The 17,199-nt window shown below is 51.4% G+C and overlaps 1 protein-coding gene across 16 annotated transcripts in view; it reads left to right on the top strand.

The window, feature by feature from the left end:
* PTPRS (protein tyrosine phosphatase receptor type S) overlaps positions 1-17,199 on the top strand; it is a 134,627-nt gene that overhangs the window by 78,106 nt on the left and 39,322 nt on the right. For all 16 annotated transcript variants that reach the window (XM_065535150.1, XM_065535149.1, XM_005587609.4 and 13 more), the window contains exons 6-7: positions 4,453-4,563; positions 16,658-16,927. In XM_065535150.1, the coding sequence (XP_065391222.1) occupies positions 4,453-4,563; positions 16,658-16,927 (381 nt within the window). The remainder of the gene's footprint in view (positions 1-4,452; positions 4,564-16,657; positions 16,928-17,199) is intronic.

The following is a 17,199-nucleotide window of genomic DNA, read 5'->3' as shown; positions in this document are numbered from 1 at the left end:
CCTGCTGGAAAAGGATTTAATTACAGAAGTTTGGGGGCTGCGGCTGGGCGTGGGGTGGAGATTTTTCCAGCGTAGCTGCTACTGGGCACTCCTCATCCCCTTTTCTCAGCATTCAGCCTGAATCCCCTGAAATCAGTTGTGGGACTAATTCATACTAAAGTGAGAGTGACTGATGTTAGTCTATGATATCAGTGCTTTCATCTCTCTCCGGGTGGGAAGTGGAACACCTTTTAATGTCTAAGAAATACATTGTTTCCGCTTGATAGAATAGCCCTGAGTGATTTGGCCAACTTGAAAAGACTTCTTTTTTTTGAGACAGTCTCAATCTGTCACCCAGGCTGGGGTACAATGGCACCATCTCAGCTCACTAAAGTCTCCGCCTCCCCGGTTCAGGCAATTCTTCTGCCTCAGTCTCCTGAGCAGCAGGGATTACAGGCACCCGCGACCACACCCAGCTAATTTTTGGATTTTTAGTAGAGACCGGGTTTTACCATGTTGGCCAGGCTGGTCTCAAACTCCTGACCTCAGGTGATCCACCTGTCTCAGCTTCCCAAAGTGCCAGGATTACACCACTGGGCCGGCTTGAAAAGACTTTCTATAACCCGGGCTTCCACCATCGTCATCCCAATGTCCTAGCAAAGGCCAGCCTGGATTTCTGCCGACTCGGATTCCAGTTCTCCAGGGTGTAACTTTAGGCAAATTCCCATTTGCTCCCCGGTAAAGGGTGCAGAGTGGCCTCACGAGGATACCTCGAAAGATAATACAGGGAGCCCGAAAACTTCAGGCCAGAAGCTCCTCAGCCCAGGAGGCCGGAGAGCTAGGCTCAGTGCCCACCCCCGCCTCATGATGGGACCTCAGAGATTCCCCTCTGAGCCTCAGTTGGCCCATCTGTAAAATGGGTTTGGGCCACGCAGAATGAGCTGTTTTTTCACGTGTCTGGCCACTCCAGGCAGATCCAGGTCTTAGGATCTTCTTGGCCCCAGCCGGCCGAGTTATCAGCTTATCGGCCATCGGCAGCAGAGACAAGGGAGCCCAAAACTTCTCCCTAGATCATGAGCAGAGGGGTAACGTTCCAGCCCTGAGCCACCTTTTCCTGCTTTGCAGTTAACCGTTCCTGCCCGCAAGGCCCAGATAAACAGGTCTTTCCTCTTTTCCTCTTGGTAAGAAGGCTGCAGGCCTCTCCCCGTCCCTCCTACTTGGCCTGTCTGTGACACCCTTCCTTGGCTGTATTAATGCCTGGCCCTGGGGCACTAACCCCACCCACCTCCCTGTCTCTAACAAGATAATTCCTGTTGCTCCTTGTCCCTTCCTAGTCCGGACTTGAAAACAGTCCCTTGCTGGGCTCCCTAAGAAGGAAAGAAGGAAGGCGGGGGTCATGAACCTCCCTCCCTTGGCCCAGAGGGAAGGCCACCAAAGGCCCAGGCTGACAGACCTCCCCTGGGCATAGAGACGCCCCTCAGCCCGTCCAGAGAGTCTTCTAGACTCCATCCCTCCACCCCCAGAGATTCCCGCCTCCTACAGGAAGCCCTCCTGCTTTGACAAGCCCTCAGACCTCACCCTGCTCTTAGGAGGCCTCTTCCAGCTTCATCAGCAAAGCCTGCAGGGTCCATATGCCCAGGGCTGGCTCGATCCCCTCCCCGGGGCAGAGTGCAGAGGCCTGGCTTATGGCCCCGGCCCAGCTTCCCTGGGGCCCCTGGCCCCCCATGACCGCCTTGTGACATTCACCTGGTTCTCTCTGCTTCCCTTACAGAAAGCACTCCGATTCGAGGTACGAGACTCCTCACCCGGCCACTCACGCTCTCTCTCGCTGCCCACTCAGCCCCTCAGGCTCCACAGGGGCTGTCCCCAGGCCCGCTTCCATGCGTGTCCACCCTGCCACCACCCTCGTTCCACCCAGTGTTAGTCTGGTCTCTGCGTCTGTGTCTGTGTCTGTGGCCGGGGGGCCTGAATGTGGCCGAGGTGACTCCTCAGGTCACCTGACTGTGGAAGGCCAGGGGGCTCTCTCCCCCTCTGGGAAGGACCCTACCTGGCAAGACCCCCAGAGTGCTGGGAGCCCCATGTTGTTTAGCCACCTCTGAAATGAGCAGTGCAGGCCGGGCGCAGTGGCTCATGCCTGTAATCCCAACACTGTGGGAGGCCGAGGCAGGTGAATCATCTGAGGTCAGAAATTCAAGACCAGCCTGGGCAGCATGGTCAAACCCCATCTCTACTAAAAACACGAAAATTAGCCGGGTGTGGTGGCGGGCGCCTGTAATCCCAGCTACTCGGGAGGCTGAGGCAGGAGAATCGCTTGAACCCGGGAAGCAGAGGTTGCAGTGAGCCACCAGGATCACGCCGTTGCACTCCAGCCTGGGTGACAGAGAGAGACTCTGTCTCAAAAAAAGAAAAAAAAAAAGAAAAAGCAAAGTGGGCCTTCCAGCTCCACAGTTCTTTCTGATCTGGAGGGTCTAACCCAAGGACACGTAGAGACACGCGCTCTCAGGTCAGTCTGCTCCATCCGTTATCCCCCACCCAACTGCTGCCTCAGAGAAGAGCCAAGAGAAGGCCTGAGTGGGAACCCTGGGGAAGAATCAGTGTCCAACCCTACCTTTGCTACAAATGCTGTGTGACCTAGAGCAGTCTCCTGACCCTCTCTGGGCCTCCTTAGTGATGGAGATACTGCCTGCTTCCCAGAACCTCGAGGTCAAAGAAGAATAGGCAGTGTTCTATGGGGGCAGAGTCTTTATCCATGACCTCCAGAGAGAATCCCCCCATCTGTGGGTGCATGTCATTTCTGTGGGATAATCACAAACAAGACTGGAAAACTCAGTCTGGATGTTTGGATCCTTGGTGCCGTAGGCTCTGATTGAAGCTTGTGATTCAAACACATTTGCGGATATTCACTCATCTTCATTTACTCATGGTCGACAGGCACTTGGGTCCAGGCCTGTGATTCAAACATACTTAGATATGTTACACTAAGTTTTATTTACTTATGAGAATAAGGACTTTGATCCAGGCCTGTGATTACAAGCATACGTGGGGAAACTTTTGCCTTATTTTTTATTTTTGGGCACTCAAGTTTTTATCAAGGCCTGTAATTTAAGACATACTCGGCTTCATTTACTTGTGAAAATGAGGGACTTGTTTCAGGCATGTGGTTTCAGATATCTTTGGGGAAATCTTGGCCTCGTTTTCATTTACTCACGGGCACAGTAGTGTTTGATCAAGGCCTGTGATTTCAGATATTCTTGAGAAGGTTCATTCATTTTTATATGTTCATTGGAAGTGAAGTCTTTGATTTGGGCCTGTGATTTCAAATGTATTGAGGGGAAATCAGTTCTATTTTCATCTACTCATGAACACCAAGACCTTGGATTTTTGCCTGTGATATTTAAATTTTAAATATGCCTGTGATTTGAAAAATTGCCGTCTTCTTTATATCTGTATTTACTCATGACCAACAAATTCTTTGATCCAGGCTTGGAGCATTTTAGCCTCAACTTTACTTGTGAGTATAAGAGGCTTTCAATCAGACCCCTGATTTCAAACACGTTTGAAAATTTAATCTAATCCTTGTGTACCTATGAGCATCATAGAATTGGGTCTAGGACCATAATTTTAAACACACTCGACGAAGTCTATTCAATTACTCATGAGCACCAGGATATTGACTTCAGGCCTGTGGTTTTAAATACAAGCAGGTAAATTCAGACTTTTACTTCGACGACTCAAAATACTTGGGGAAATTCTGACTTCTTTTCAATCAACTTCAGGCCAGAAGGCTTGGATCCAGATCCATGGCTTTGATTTCAAACATACTTGATACACACCAGCCTCAACGTTTTTTACTTTAGCTACCTCAGGGTATAACCTAATCCTGAAATTTCAAACACGCCTGAAGAAGTACAACCCTGTCTCCATTTACTTACGGGCGTTGAGGACTTTGAGGACTAGGATTCCAAACACAATTGAGGAACCCAGACCCATGTTCATTTACTCATGGGCACTTAATGAAACAGAGCAACCACCAGCTCCCTGAATTTTCACATGATTTGTGGTGGGCCCCCTTAGGTCCCTGGATCTATCAAATGATGGTTATGAGTTGTGAATGCCAACCCACTCTTTCCTTCTGGCCGGGAGAGCATCATTTAGTGCTTTCTCAACCACACTTTTCTCCAGCTTTGTAATTCAACTTGGCAGTCATGAAGCAGCAGCCTCATGACCAGCTGCTTTCCCACTGCGAGTGGAGAATTTGCTGGGGAATCTGGTGTGTCCAGGCCCTGGTGGGGCTAGATGTGGGGGTGGAGGTCATACAAGGCCTGGCCGAGCTGGGGCTTCTCACCTCTTATCTGCCTCTCTGGCCCAGCCAGAACAGGAGACAGGCCGGACAACACTCTGGTGGGACAGCTTTCCCCTGCTCACTCCTGGGCCCCCCTCTAACGGACCAAGCTTTCTCCCCTCTTCCCACAGGAGCCCTGCAGATTGAAAGCAGTGAGGAAACCGACCAGGGCAAATACGAGTGTGTGGCCACCAACAGCGCCGGCGTGCGCTACTCCTCACCTGCCAACCTCTACGTGCGAGGTAGGGAACGCCGTGTCCAGGTCGAAGGCAGGGACCCGCCCCGTCCCATCCCCCTCCCTCCTCGGGCTCACCGCCTCCGGGCTCCCCCGTCCCCTGCACACCCAGGCAGGAAGGCCCCTCCCCGGTCGCGGTGGGACCTTGGCCGAGGCGGCGTCCCTCTCTGGGCCTCAGTTTCCTTACGTGTAGAATGGGGGCAGCTTAAATTCCCTTCCTCGTGCCTTGCAACAGATGCCCCGTGGGCAGCAGGGCTCTGGGGAGGCAGTGATGGTGGGGTAGGAAGGCGTGGGGCAGGGTGAGGGGGTGAGTCTTGGGCCTACAGGGCCAGGGGAGCCTGCAGGCCTCTGCCCCACCCCTCCCCACCCGCCTGCCCACCCGAGTTGGCTTCTGTGGCGTGTCGTGCCTTCCCGTGCTGTGTGCTGGCTTTGCTTCTCCTAACTTTGTGGCCTCGTAGCTCCCCGCTTCACTGCCCCCCCAATCCAGGGCCCTCAATCTAGAAGTTGGGGAGGGGTCTTCGAGGCTGCCTGCCCCCCGCCCCCCACTGGCTGGTCCAGAGCCCGGTGCTTTCTGTCTCTTCCTAATGACTCTCGGAGAAGGACCGTCCAGGCCGTTGGGAGGCTGGGGCCACAGCGGGCACAGGCACCCGGGGGGCTCGGTCGTTGCACCAAGCTGGGGCAGGCACGGCACCCAGCGAAGCTTGTTGCTCTTGGTTTCCAATTCCCACTCAGTCATGCCCAGCAGCGTGGGGGCCTCGCCCCAGCACCTCCCCACTCCCCGGCCCCAAGGAAGCTTCCTTCCTTGTGGGTCCCTTGGTGCTGCCTCAGAGGTGCCAGGGGGCTCCCTTGCCCCCAGATTCCTCCGTTGGCCTCCTCTTATCTCGTGTGTTGGCTCTTGGGTCTTTTCAGAATTTGTAGTCTTCCTCCTCCTCCTCCTCCTCCTCCTCCTCCCTTTTTCACCTCCTAGTAGCTGTTTCTGATCAGATTTGTGGTAGAAACAGCTTCTGCCAGGATGCCAGGGCCCCATTCAATCCCCAGGGCTGCCCCAGTTAGCGCTGTATAATTGACTCGATCACATCCTTCTCTGGGCCTCAGTTTCCCACATGCGAAGTGCCAAGCCCTAGTCATTCTCCATCCAGGAGGCCGTGTGGCTCATCCCCCGCCCACAGACCCTCACTCACCACCTTCGTCCTCACCATCCACAGCACCTGCTGGCCCTGAAGTGACTCCTTGGTCCTGGACCTGGGGTTTTGCATTTTGTCTGTGAGGAGGAGGCCGCATGGAGGGGGAGGGGATGGGAATGTGGGTGTGTGGGCGGGTGGTGGGTAGGGGCACGTCTGATCCGCTGTCACGGCACCTCTGGTGAGTTGTAACGCGTTCGTGACTCCAACTGACTGGTCTTCACCTAACCTGCTTATTTCTCTGCCAACACCTGGGATGGGGGTTTGTAAATCCAGCAGGGCTCAAAAGAGTGTGGACAGCGGGTATGGGGCAGGGAGCCGGGTGGGGCCTTTAGTGAGGGTGCAAGAAGGGAGGGGGGCTTCTGTGTCCTCATCGCCCAGAGGTGGGGTCCCCAGCATGAGCCTCCATCCTCTTGGGGGCAGTCGAGGGGGTGAGGTTCCACTTCCCCATCTTTGCCTGGGTCTTAGATGCTCCAGAATCAAGTTTAGAAAAGAATGGAGAAAGGCAAATGTAGATCTTATATGTCAAGGGCAGAGTGGAAAAAAGACAAAAAGGTCATTGCTGTTCTTTTTATTTTTTAATTTTAATATTTTTTTTTGGTTTAAAGAAAAAAAAAAACAACAAACTATTGCAGCTTTTAGCCTTGGGAAGTCCTCTTTTTACTCTCTGTATCTCCCCTATTTTTTCTCTTCTTCCCATGTCATTGTGTTCCGCATCAAACCCCCTTTACATCCCTCAGAGCTTCGAGAAGGTTGGTGTGTTTTTTTCTTTTTTACTTTCTTTACCCACATTTTTACATTCTGAAAATGACACGCACACACACAAAACACATGTAGACACCACACGGACACACGCTGACACGCACACGAAAAAAATAGAAAAATGAACAACAATCTTAAAAGATGGAATATGAATCATAAGCACAAAGCAAACTAAACAAAAAAAAACCTCCAAGCAAGAGCAAAACCCAGAAAGACACGAAAATCTCAGCCGCGCCCAGCCCGGCCTAGGGCCGGCCGCACACATGCGATGCTTGCATTATGGTCGCCTCTGCATCCGTTGGTAATGTTGTTGCTAAGTTTTTTGCACTCCTCGTCGTCATGGTAACTTGGGCCTGATGCATGCTGGGAGAATGTAAAAATTTCTCTGCATGCTTCTCTTGTCGGTTTGGTTTGGTGAATTCCCAACGCCTTCTGTTGGAGTGTTTCTCGTCTTCCGTTCCGTTTTTCTCTTTTGGTTTTCTTTTTTCCTTTTTATTTCTTTTTTCTTTTTTCTTTTTTTCTTTGGTTTTGTTTCGTTTTGGGGGGAAAAATCAAGTGGTTCTTTTTTCCCCTCCCATTCCCTTCACCTGGTCCTCTTCTCCCCCAAAGTGACTCGTCTTTGGTTCTGTCTTGTTTCTGTGCTCTTTGGTTTTGGTTTCTTGGGTTGAGCTGTTCTGTGGTTGTTCTCCAAACGCATTGTGATTTAAAAGCCAGTGTTCCTGTCCCAGCTATCATCCAGGAGGGCAGAAGGGATCCCACAGCTGGGATGCCAGGGCAGAAAGTGACCACTTAGGCACAAGGGCACAAGGGAGGTGGCACAGACAGATGGCAGGAGGTCAGAACATGGGTGGGATATGTGGAGAGAGCAGCCCAAATTTCCTGACCTCACTGGCCAGCCCCTCTTTCCCCAGAGGTAGTAACTCAGCTCCCTGCCTCCAGGCAGCCATGTTGGAAGGAAGCTTAAGCAGGCGAAGTATTCCCATCCTTCTGCCTCGGAATGAGACTGCCTCCTGCGCTCCCAAATAAGCCCAAACCCAGGCATTTGAAGTACTGCTGAATGTGCACTAGCATTTTGAGTTCTTACTCATTTTAGTGACGTATCCAAATATGGATTGTGGTCAGTGTTAAATGAGGGGAGGGGGCAATAACAGCACCATCTTCACAGGACTGTGCATACTTGGTATGTAATCGGCACTCGAAATGGCAGCTGCTGTGATGACTGTATGCATTCTGACTGGGTACCAATCCAGAAGTGCCCGTTAGGAGATGTAGCCTGGCAGACTTTGGAAGAAAGACTTGGCCAGTTGTCTGACCTGGAACACTATGCCTCTGCCTCCCAGGCAGCACTAGCTGCTTCCCCCATCCCCTCTCAGACCCTGAGCCCAGTCACAGGTGTCTTTTGTCCAGCAACACAGCATGGTCACTTTCTGAGTACCTGAGCATCAGAGCTGTGGAATTCTGGAAACAGCCCAGGGGAACCTTGGACACAGCCTCTCCCCTGCTCTCTCTGCCTCCCCAACTCTCCCTCTGCTTCCTCTTTCTCTTTTTCAGCTCTCTTTCTCTCTGTGTGTCTCTCACTCTTGCAAATCTTCAGAGATGCACACCCCCCCATCTTCTGCTCCCCTCCCCAAGAAAAGGCATGCCCTTGAGAGTCTTACTCCAACCTCCGAATAAAAAACACCCCCCAATAAAATATCCATGTAGATTTTTAACCACCAACCCCAGTTGACTACCCAATTTAGACAATGTTGAGGACAGAAACCAGAGTTTGGAATCACCTTTTCCCCCTCTTGTCCCTCACCCACCTTCTCTAAACTTGCCAATTATTAAATCCTGGACCAAGTTGGCAAGAGGACTTTAGATGCAATAAGATCTCCTTGTTAACCCAGCATGAGAGCTGCCAGGCTGACCCTCAGAGCAGTGCCAAACGATGGGAGAAAGGGGGCTCCCAGCTTCTTCACCAAAGCTAGGTCCTGGTGCATTGGAACTGAGTGAACAGAGGGTCTCTGAAGATCACTTGGACTTTCTGGGCACTACAGCCCAGAAAGTGATGAGAGCATAGGCTCTGGACTCTGGCAGACCTGGATTCCAGTCTTGTCTGTGCCCCTCCCTGGCTATGTGACCTTGAACTAGTCACTTGACCACTTGGAGTCCCCACTTCCTCATCTGAACAGTAGAGATCATAAATGAACTTCGATCACAGGTTAGTTGGAAGGATTTCATTGAACTCAGTGCTTGTCAAGTGCTCTATGTAACAAGCATTGCCAGTAGGATTGTTGTAAATAAAGGATTCAAGCAAATGATCTGGGCAAGTCACTTCCCTTCTTCATGGGTCTTAGTTTCCCTGTTATGTACTTCACATGTCCACTGTTTGAATAAGATGGCATATGGGAAACTTTAAAAAATAATTGTAGGGCAGAAGCTAATTCATTTGCTCAGACCTCATTTTTCGCTAGTGCTTTCCTGAGCTCATCTCATGATCTCATTTTCTCCTGGCTCCAACCCCATCCCCATGAAATCAGCGGCCTCCCCAGAGCCATAGCTCTCATTTTCCCCACTGTCATTTCCTAGGAAGTTCTGTGGCCACAGAAAGGGACAACAAAGGCCTATGTTAAGTGCAAGGCTACCCTTGCAGATAAGTACCAGCCCACCAGAAGAGATGAGCTACCTGGCATGCTCTGAAAGCTACAAGTATTTACATTGTTGCCAGAGCAGCCTATCACAGGAATTAATTGCAAAAAGGGGGAAAAATGTAACCTCTAATCTTTTACTTATTTTTTAAACTGACAGATCTCCAGCTTTGGCTGACTCTGGGTGGAACAGGGGGTAAAATATTCAGACTTGACCTTCTCCTCCTAAAATTTATCTCTGGGATCCAAAGGGCTGAAGTCAAAATTGTGTCCATTTTTTAAAAATACAGCTGGCAGCTCCACTCCCAGCTGTAGTTGAATTCTCCCTCCTCTGGCTTTTGACAAGGTGGGAAGATGATCAGATTATATTCTGCCTGACTGTGAATGTTCTTTTCTGGTTCTTTAAAACTCTAAGCCTTTAGAGTATGAGTTAGTGGTTAAAGGTAGTGTCTTTACCACCTGGTCTAGCTACATAGCATTATTGAAACATGGTGCACAGGACCCATGTAAATGGTCCTCTGATGCCAGGGGAACTTGGAACAAGCTGGAGACATTAGGAGGAATTTTCTTCTTCTTTTTTTCTTTTCTTTTCTTTCTTTTTTTTTTTTTTTTTGGAGACGGAGTTTCATTCTTGTTGCTCAGGCTGAGTGCAATGATGCGATCTCTGCTCACTGCAACCTCCGCCTCCTGGGTTCAAGTGATTCTCCTGCCTTAGCCTCCCAAGTAGCTGGGTTTACAGTTGCCCGCCACCACGCCTGGCTAATTTTTGTATTTTTAGTAGAGACAGGGTTTTGCCACATTGGCTAGGCTGTTCTCCTTACCTCAAGTAATCTACCTGCCTCGGCCTCCCAAAGTGCTGGGATTACAGGTGTAAGCCACTGCACTCGGCCTTTTTTTTTTTTTTTTTTTTTAGACAGAGTCTTACTCTGTCACCCAGGCTGGAGTACAGTGGCATGATTTCGGCTCACTGCAACCTCCGCCTTCTGGGTTCAAGTGATCTTCTTGCCTCAGCGTCCTGAGTAGCTGGAATTATAGGCGCCCGGCACCACACTTGGCTAATTTTTGTATTTTTAGTAGAGATGGGTTTCACCATGTTGGCCAGGCTGGTCTCAAACTCCTGACCTCAGGTGATTCACGCACCTCAGCCTCCCAAAGTGCTGGGATTACAGGCGTGAGCCACCACGCTGGCCAGTTGGGGAATGTTCTACCTTGAAGGGACTGAGGATATCTTCAAGGTTTTGGAAGAGACCAATGGGACTGGCATAATTTAACGCAGAGTCTCAAGTGCTGAGCTAAGAAACCAGTTCCTGATGTATGACACCAGCCAGGCCTAGACTGTCCGATTTCCAGGTCCTCTTTTTCAATATTTGTGACCCATCTCCAGGCTTTTTCAGATCAATCCATAGTATACAAATTTGTGGGGAAAAATTGTTTTTTAAATTAAATTTCCAATACCCAAGCCCTAAAATTGATGGATGTGAACCCCAGGTGTTCCCTTTACCTCCTGGCCCCCCAAAACAGGGACAGACACAGATATTGGGCTGGAACACCCCTCACCTCCTGTATCCCCAGAAAGGCTCGCATTGGGGTGTGTGGGCCAGCTCCCCAGTTCGTGCTTACTATACCTGGCCACGCCTCCCTACCCAAGGCCACTGGCTTGATCCTAGGGGCAGGCAGTGTTAGATCAGGACCCAGACCTTCTCATCCCACCCTCATCACATGGGGGAGAGGGGACTCCAAGGGTGGGAAGGTAGGCTTCCCTCCATTTGGGCAGGGCGGGCGGCGAGGAGGGGGTCATTCTGCAGGAACACTGAGCTCTAACACCTCTCGCCTGCTGCCTGCCTCACACCCTCTGCATTCGCTGTTTCCTCTGTTGGGGGAGGGGGTTTGTGAGGGGAATATTAGATTACACCTTGTCATTTGGAAAGCCCTGTGTCTCCGGCGGCCGCAGCGAGGTGGGGGGTGGTGAGGGAAGTCCATGGATTGGCCAGAACTGGGGGAAAAACAAAAAGACACGAGAGACAGAGAGAGCGGGCACCAAAAAAACAAAAACAAAACAAAATGTAAAAAGTATCTAGAGCGCATCCAAACGTCCAGCTCAAAATACCAACAACTTGCCAAGGCCGCTGGTCAGCCCGTGGGCCACGGTGCCAGCCAGGTCCCTCCGGGCCTTGCACGCTACCTCAATGGCGGAGGGAGCTGGCGGTGGGAGCGGGGAGGTGGGAGGGAGGGAAGGAGGCACAGCCAAATGATGGAGAAGGGTAGCAGAAAATACGCAGGTGGGCTGAGGGGCGGTGCCCACCCTCCTTGGGCCACAGGCTGGAGTTCAAAGGAGAGGACAAGAAGTGGGCTATGGAATTAGGAATGTTTCCAACCCCTCCCTTCCCCCCCGACAGGTGTAATCTAAGCTTAAATAAACCCCCCGGAGGCTGCACAATTTCTTGGCATCTCTCCCCTGCCCTCTCCATCCGCATATTCATTTTGGAGTTTGGAGAAGTATCTAGAACCTTCTCCCACCCCAAAATGCCCAGCAGAGCCCCCCACCCCGTCCCCGCACCCTTTGGAGCTGCGGCTTGCTGAATCGTTGAGATGTCTGACACTGTCGGGGTTCCTTACCTAGTGCTTCAACCAGATCACCTCACTTTTGAGTTTCCTTCCCCCCCCCTTTACCCTCACCCCCCACTCCCAACTCCCTTTTTTGGTTTTTGTGTTTCTGCCTCTTCCTGCCTGGGGGAGGGGTCGTCTCCTGGTTGCTTTGACGGTTTTTGAGTTGTTTTTCCATGTGAATCGGGGTTTGAAGCGACCACCCCCCCCACAACCTGCCACCCCCCCACCCCACCGCCCACCCTCCCGTCCCCCTCGCCCAAGCGGGTCCCCCCCGCTGGGACCCCCCGGCTACTCGGTGACGAGAAGAGCTGGAAACCAGAGCCAGCTGGAGCGTGCTGAGGACCAAGGCTGGTGTGGTCCCCTTATAACCTGCCTGGACCCTCCATTCAGGTCGGTAATTGGGGGCGGGGGTCCCGCGGGGCCTCTCCATCCTGCGGGGCCTCTCCGTCCCGTGGGCTCCGTGCCCACCTTACTTTCTAACCTGCACCTCAAGCTTGCAGCCGGGGGTGGAAAGATGACGTGGGTGGGTGCCAGCACCAAACCGGGCAGAACACAGCATCAGTCGCCCGCCCTTGCCAGCTGGGAGGATGCCCAGAGGCCTTACCAGGCCCCCAGGGAGTGGGAGATCTGAGCCACCTAGTGCCAATGGGCATGATCCTCCCTTAAACTCGTGGCAAACCAGCCCTCTTCCTAGAGCGCACCCTTTGAAACAAATAAGGTGGGTGAGAAAGCAAGTGGGCAATTTTCTTAGGTGTCAGAGAAGCCATGATAATTTGTTGGCAGGTCCATTTAACTGATGGTTGCTGGCCATGTTGGGGATTGTGAGCCCTAAAATTACTGCTGTTGATAAATGCCCTCCCACATGTAACTGATTTATAGTTAACCTTATATATAGTTATATAATAACTATATAAATATAGTGAACTCTATAGTTAACTGATTTATAGTACTGCAAGTCTTCTACATATTTAACGGGTATCCCCTTGTCTCTACTTCTAAAAAAAAGTTAGAAGTACCTTGCAAATTATGACATCCCTACGGGGAGATATTTTAAGATTGGATCAAACAGGAACGGGGTCTTTTGGATAAGATGTTGACCCTTATAGAAGAGATAAATTGGCCTGGCACTTAACCTTTAGATCCTAAATCTAGATCTTACTCCCTTTGATGTTCCACCAATTCCTTTGAGTATGACCCTTTTGCTGATGGCTTCTGGACATTTATTATGATGGCTACTGGATGTTATTCAACCAGTGGCTACTGGCCAGTACCTGGAGTTTGATATAGGCGATGGGTACTTTTTTCCTCTTTGGTGTCCGCAGTGGGTCAGGACACACAAGTTTGAAAGAGCCAGATGCCAAGAATTGATACTTGGCTGTAATCCTCGTTACTCACCATGGTGAGAAAAGCCTTGTTTTCTCTGAGAGGCAGGAACCAGGCTCGCCTGGCTTTGAGTTCTGGCTACACTACTTCCTTTCTGTGAGTTCCATCTAGTCTTGTCACCTCTCTGAGTCTCTGTTGCCTCATCTGCAAAATGAGCATAAGGATGTTTGCCTCTTAAAATTGTTAGAAGGAAGAAAGTAAGATGGGGATTCAGTAGAAATTCTTACTGTTCCCATTTCCTTTATTTATTTATTTGTTTGTTTATTTATTTATTTATTTGGAGATGGAGTCCTGCTCTGTCACCCGGGCTGGAGTGCACTGACGCGATCTCGGCTCACTGCAACCTTTGCCTCCCGGGCTCAAGCAATTCTCCTGCCTCAGCTTCCAGAGTAGCTGGGACTACAGGCACCCACCACCATGCCCGGCTAATTTTTGTATTTTTAGTAGAGATGAGATTTTGCCATGTTGGCCAGGCTGGTCTCCAACTCTTGATCTCAGGAGATCCGCCCGCCTCGGCCTCCCAAAGTGCTGACATTACAGGCATGAGCCACCACGCCTGGCCTCCATTTCCTTTTTATAATTCGTCCCTGGACTCCTTTAAGGTAGAGAGAAGCTGTTTGATCGTGCCAGGACCTGGGAGGCTGAAAGGTAACTTCACCAGCTCCATGCCTGGATTTAGCACCTGCTGTGCCAGGCACTGCCCCAGTCAGGTTAATGCCTTTCTCGTCAGGATACCCAATTCCCTCCATTTTACAGATGAGGAAACTGGGACTCCAGGAGGACGGGGGATCTTCCCAAGGCCACCTGGGCTCATTCAGCTACATCAGCTCCTCCACCTCTACCTGGAGAGGTTTACTATGGGATTCTGAGACCCTGAGGAGTTCACCTTGCTATGTGATTTCAGCTCTGGGACCTCCAACTCGCTCAGCCCTAAGAGGGGCAGGGTGCCGTTGAGAAGTGGGCTGAGAGGGGCTTTAGAGAGAGAGACTTGAGTCGGGCTGGGTTGGTTTGTTCCGAAGGGTTTTTGACCATGAGGCTCCCACCCCTGTGGCCACCCCAAACCCTTGGCCAAGGCTCTTGGGTGCTGGGTGGGGAGGCCGGATCCTGTGTTCTGCCAGGGGGAGGGTATCTCCCTGGGGAAGCCACAGTCCTCCTCCTTTCAGACCCCGATTTTCAGCCCCACACCCATTCCATGATTTTTTTTTTTCTTTTTCTTCTTGCTTTTGGGTGTTGTGTTTTGTTTCAGAGGGAGTTTTTTTGTTTGTTTGTTTTTTAGATTCTCTCCTCTTTTTTTTTTTTAATTGCTTTTGCTTTGTTATTTCATTTGTTCTTCCTGGTTTTGTTTTGGACGTCGATGCCGTTTTTTTTCTGTCCTTGAATAATTAGCTCCCCCCACGCTCATTTCTCCATTGTGTTCCGTTTCCATGACAACTCAGCCTTGGCATCTTACCTGTGCCTCGCTGTGGGTGCCGGCGGCTGGCCTGGACCGCGTCCGCCGGCTGGCCGGACCCCATTCTCCCCCCACACCCCCACCCTCCACCCAGCCCTACCAGAAAGCCACCTGCCCCCCCCATCTCACGGCACCTCGCCCCTCACCTCCACTCTGTGTGCATGGCCCTTCTGTCTCCCCCTGCCCCGACTCCTCCCCGGGAGCAGTACCCTCCACTCCCTCCATCCTGTCTCCAGCGCGACTCTGGACTTTTCGTGGGGCTTCTTTTTCCGAAGGGCTGCCAGCTTCCAGACCCCACTCCCACGCCTGTCAACGTCCCCCCTTCTCTTTGCCTCCCGCCCAGATTCAGGAAGGCAGGGGTTGGGATTTCCAGCTAGGAACCGAGGCTGGAAGGGAGTGAGTTGGGGCTGCCTCCCTTTATCCCCTTGAACGCCCTCCTTAGCATCATAGACCAGACCCCCTGAGACCACCCCCCGAGGCTGCATCCCCCCAGTCCTGTATGAAAATCAGAGGCAGGTGTTGATGGGGATCCTAACTGAGCCTCCAGTCGGTCATCTGTGCAGTTGAAACAAGACTCCTTCACCCACCCAAAGCTGGGGACGCACCCATGTGTCTTCTTTAGGACCTGAGACTGTCACCCAGGGACAACCCCTTTTCCCGCTAGAAGGATTTATTAGGTTCACCCGAGTCCTTCCCACAGCAGTTAAACAGCCCCTCTGGGCCAGCAATGCTCTTTGCAAGTTCAGGTGCCCGCTAGCCTCCTCCCCTTCCCGCTGCCCCGGAACCCATCTGACTTCCGAAAACGGAGCCCCCGAAATGCATCCTGCTGCCTTCATGGTCTCTGAGAGAAGGCTGCATCCACTTCCCCGCTAAGAAACGCACAGAATATGTCCCTGTTCTCTCAACGTTCAAGTTCATTCCCTTGTTTATTATTAATTATTATTATTATGAATATCCTATTTATTATTCTGCCAGGGCTGTGATGTGACAATGTGGCATGTCACATTGGATCACATCTGCTAGAATTAATATGCAGCATTGAAGTGGGCCCCCCCCTTTCTTTCTTTCTTTCTCTGCCCCTCCCGCTCTCTGTCCCTGTTTTCTCCTCTTCTCTCTTTCTCCCCATTCATTCGTCTCCTCTCTCTGGTGTCACGTAAGTGTGCACTAGAGATCCCCAAGATCCAGATCCCCCTGCAGTTCTTCCCTCCTTTCTCTGTCTTTCTCTCTCTCTTTCTCTCTCTCTCTCTCTCTCTCAATCTATTTTGCATGATGTTTGTGACTCAGAGCTGCATCTATTGATGGAAACTTGTCAGATCTGACAGAAGCTTTTAGAAGGGTTTCTATACCCAAAAACCACAAAAATTTCATTAGAGTTTCTCATCTTTTCCTGGAGGGCCTGGTGGGAGGGGGGTAAGTGGGCAATGCCCCGAGTCCCCGGGAAGTGGGGGGTTGAGAATCTCAGGCTCCTACTGTCTCCTGGTCTCTCAACAACTGTCCTGTGACCACCACATCCCGAGAACCAGGGAGGGTTAGAAGTTGCCCCGTCTCCTAACCCACCCACATCCTGACACTCGCAGCCAGGATCTTCCAGCGCTCCCCGAAGGAGATGCCCCCATTCAGGAGTGATCGGAGGGGCTGCCCCCTGAAGCCACCTCTGTCTGCAAAGATGAGAAACCGCTGATAAATTTTTGTGTTCGTATCTGTGCTGTGACCAGCCACCCTGGTCTATGAAACCCTGTTGCTATGAGATAATGCTTCATGTCTATTATATATTGATATATCTCTCTATATATTGTTTGTGAAGTACCTTCCTTTGAAGTTTTGGTTTCTTTGTGTTGGAATTTGGTTTTTTAATTTGGTTCTTTTGTTTTGTTTTCATTTGGGGGGAAAAAAATCAACAGAGGGAAAAGAACCAGCCCCGTTTATATTTAAATGGTTTTCCACTTTTTTTTTCCTTTTTTTCTTTCTTTCCTTCTTTCTTTCTTCCTTCCTGCTTTTCTTTCTTTTCTCCTCCTCATCTTGTCTTCCCCTCCCACCCCCACCCCACCTCACACCTCCCTCCCGTCGCCGCTGCCGCCCCCTCCCCAGTCCGCCGCGTGGCCCCGCGCTTCTCCATCCTGCCCGTGAGCCACGAGATCATGCCAGGGGGCAACGTGAACATCACCTGTGTGGCCGTGGGCTCGCCCATGCCGTACGTGAAGTGGATGCAGGGGGCCGAGGATCTGACGCCCGAGGATGACATGCCCGTAGGCCGGAACGTGCTGGAACTCACAGACGTCAAGGACTCGGCCAACTACACCTGCGTGGCCATGTCCAGCCTGGGCGTCATCGAGGCGGTTGCTCAGATCACGGTGAAATGTGAGCAGGGCCCATGGGGCTTCTAGGTGGAGGGGCAGGCTGGAGTTGATCCCTGACTTCAGGCACAGGTGGGAGGCAGCGTGGGAGCACCTCCAAGTTACCTTTTTGGCTTCAGTCATTCATGGCTAGGAAGGGAACGGTTGTTCTTTGAACAGGTATTTATTGGTTATACATGATCCTGGCCGGGCGCAGTGACTCACGCCTATAATCCCAGCACTTTGGGAGGCCGAGCCGGGCAGATCACGTGAGGTCAGGAGTTTGAGATCAGCCTA

The sequence above is a fragment of the Macaca fascicularis genome, chromosome 19 (genome assembly GCF_037993035.2).
Source record: "Macaca fascicularis isolate 582-1 chromosome 19, T2T-MFA8v1.1".
Lineage (NCBI taxonomy): Eukaryota > Metazoa > Chordata > Mammalia > Primates > Cercopithecidae > Macaca > Macaca fascicularis.
Note: the sequence above shows the minus strand (reverse complement) of the source record. Positions and strands in the feature narration are given on the sequence as shown.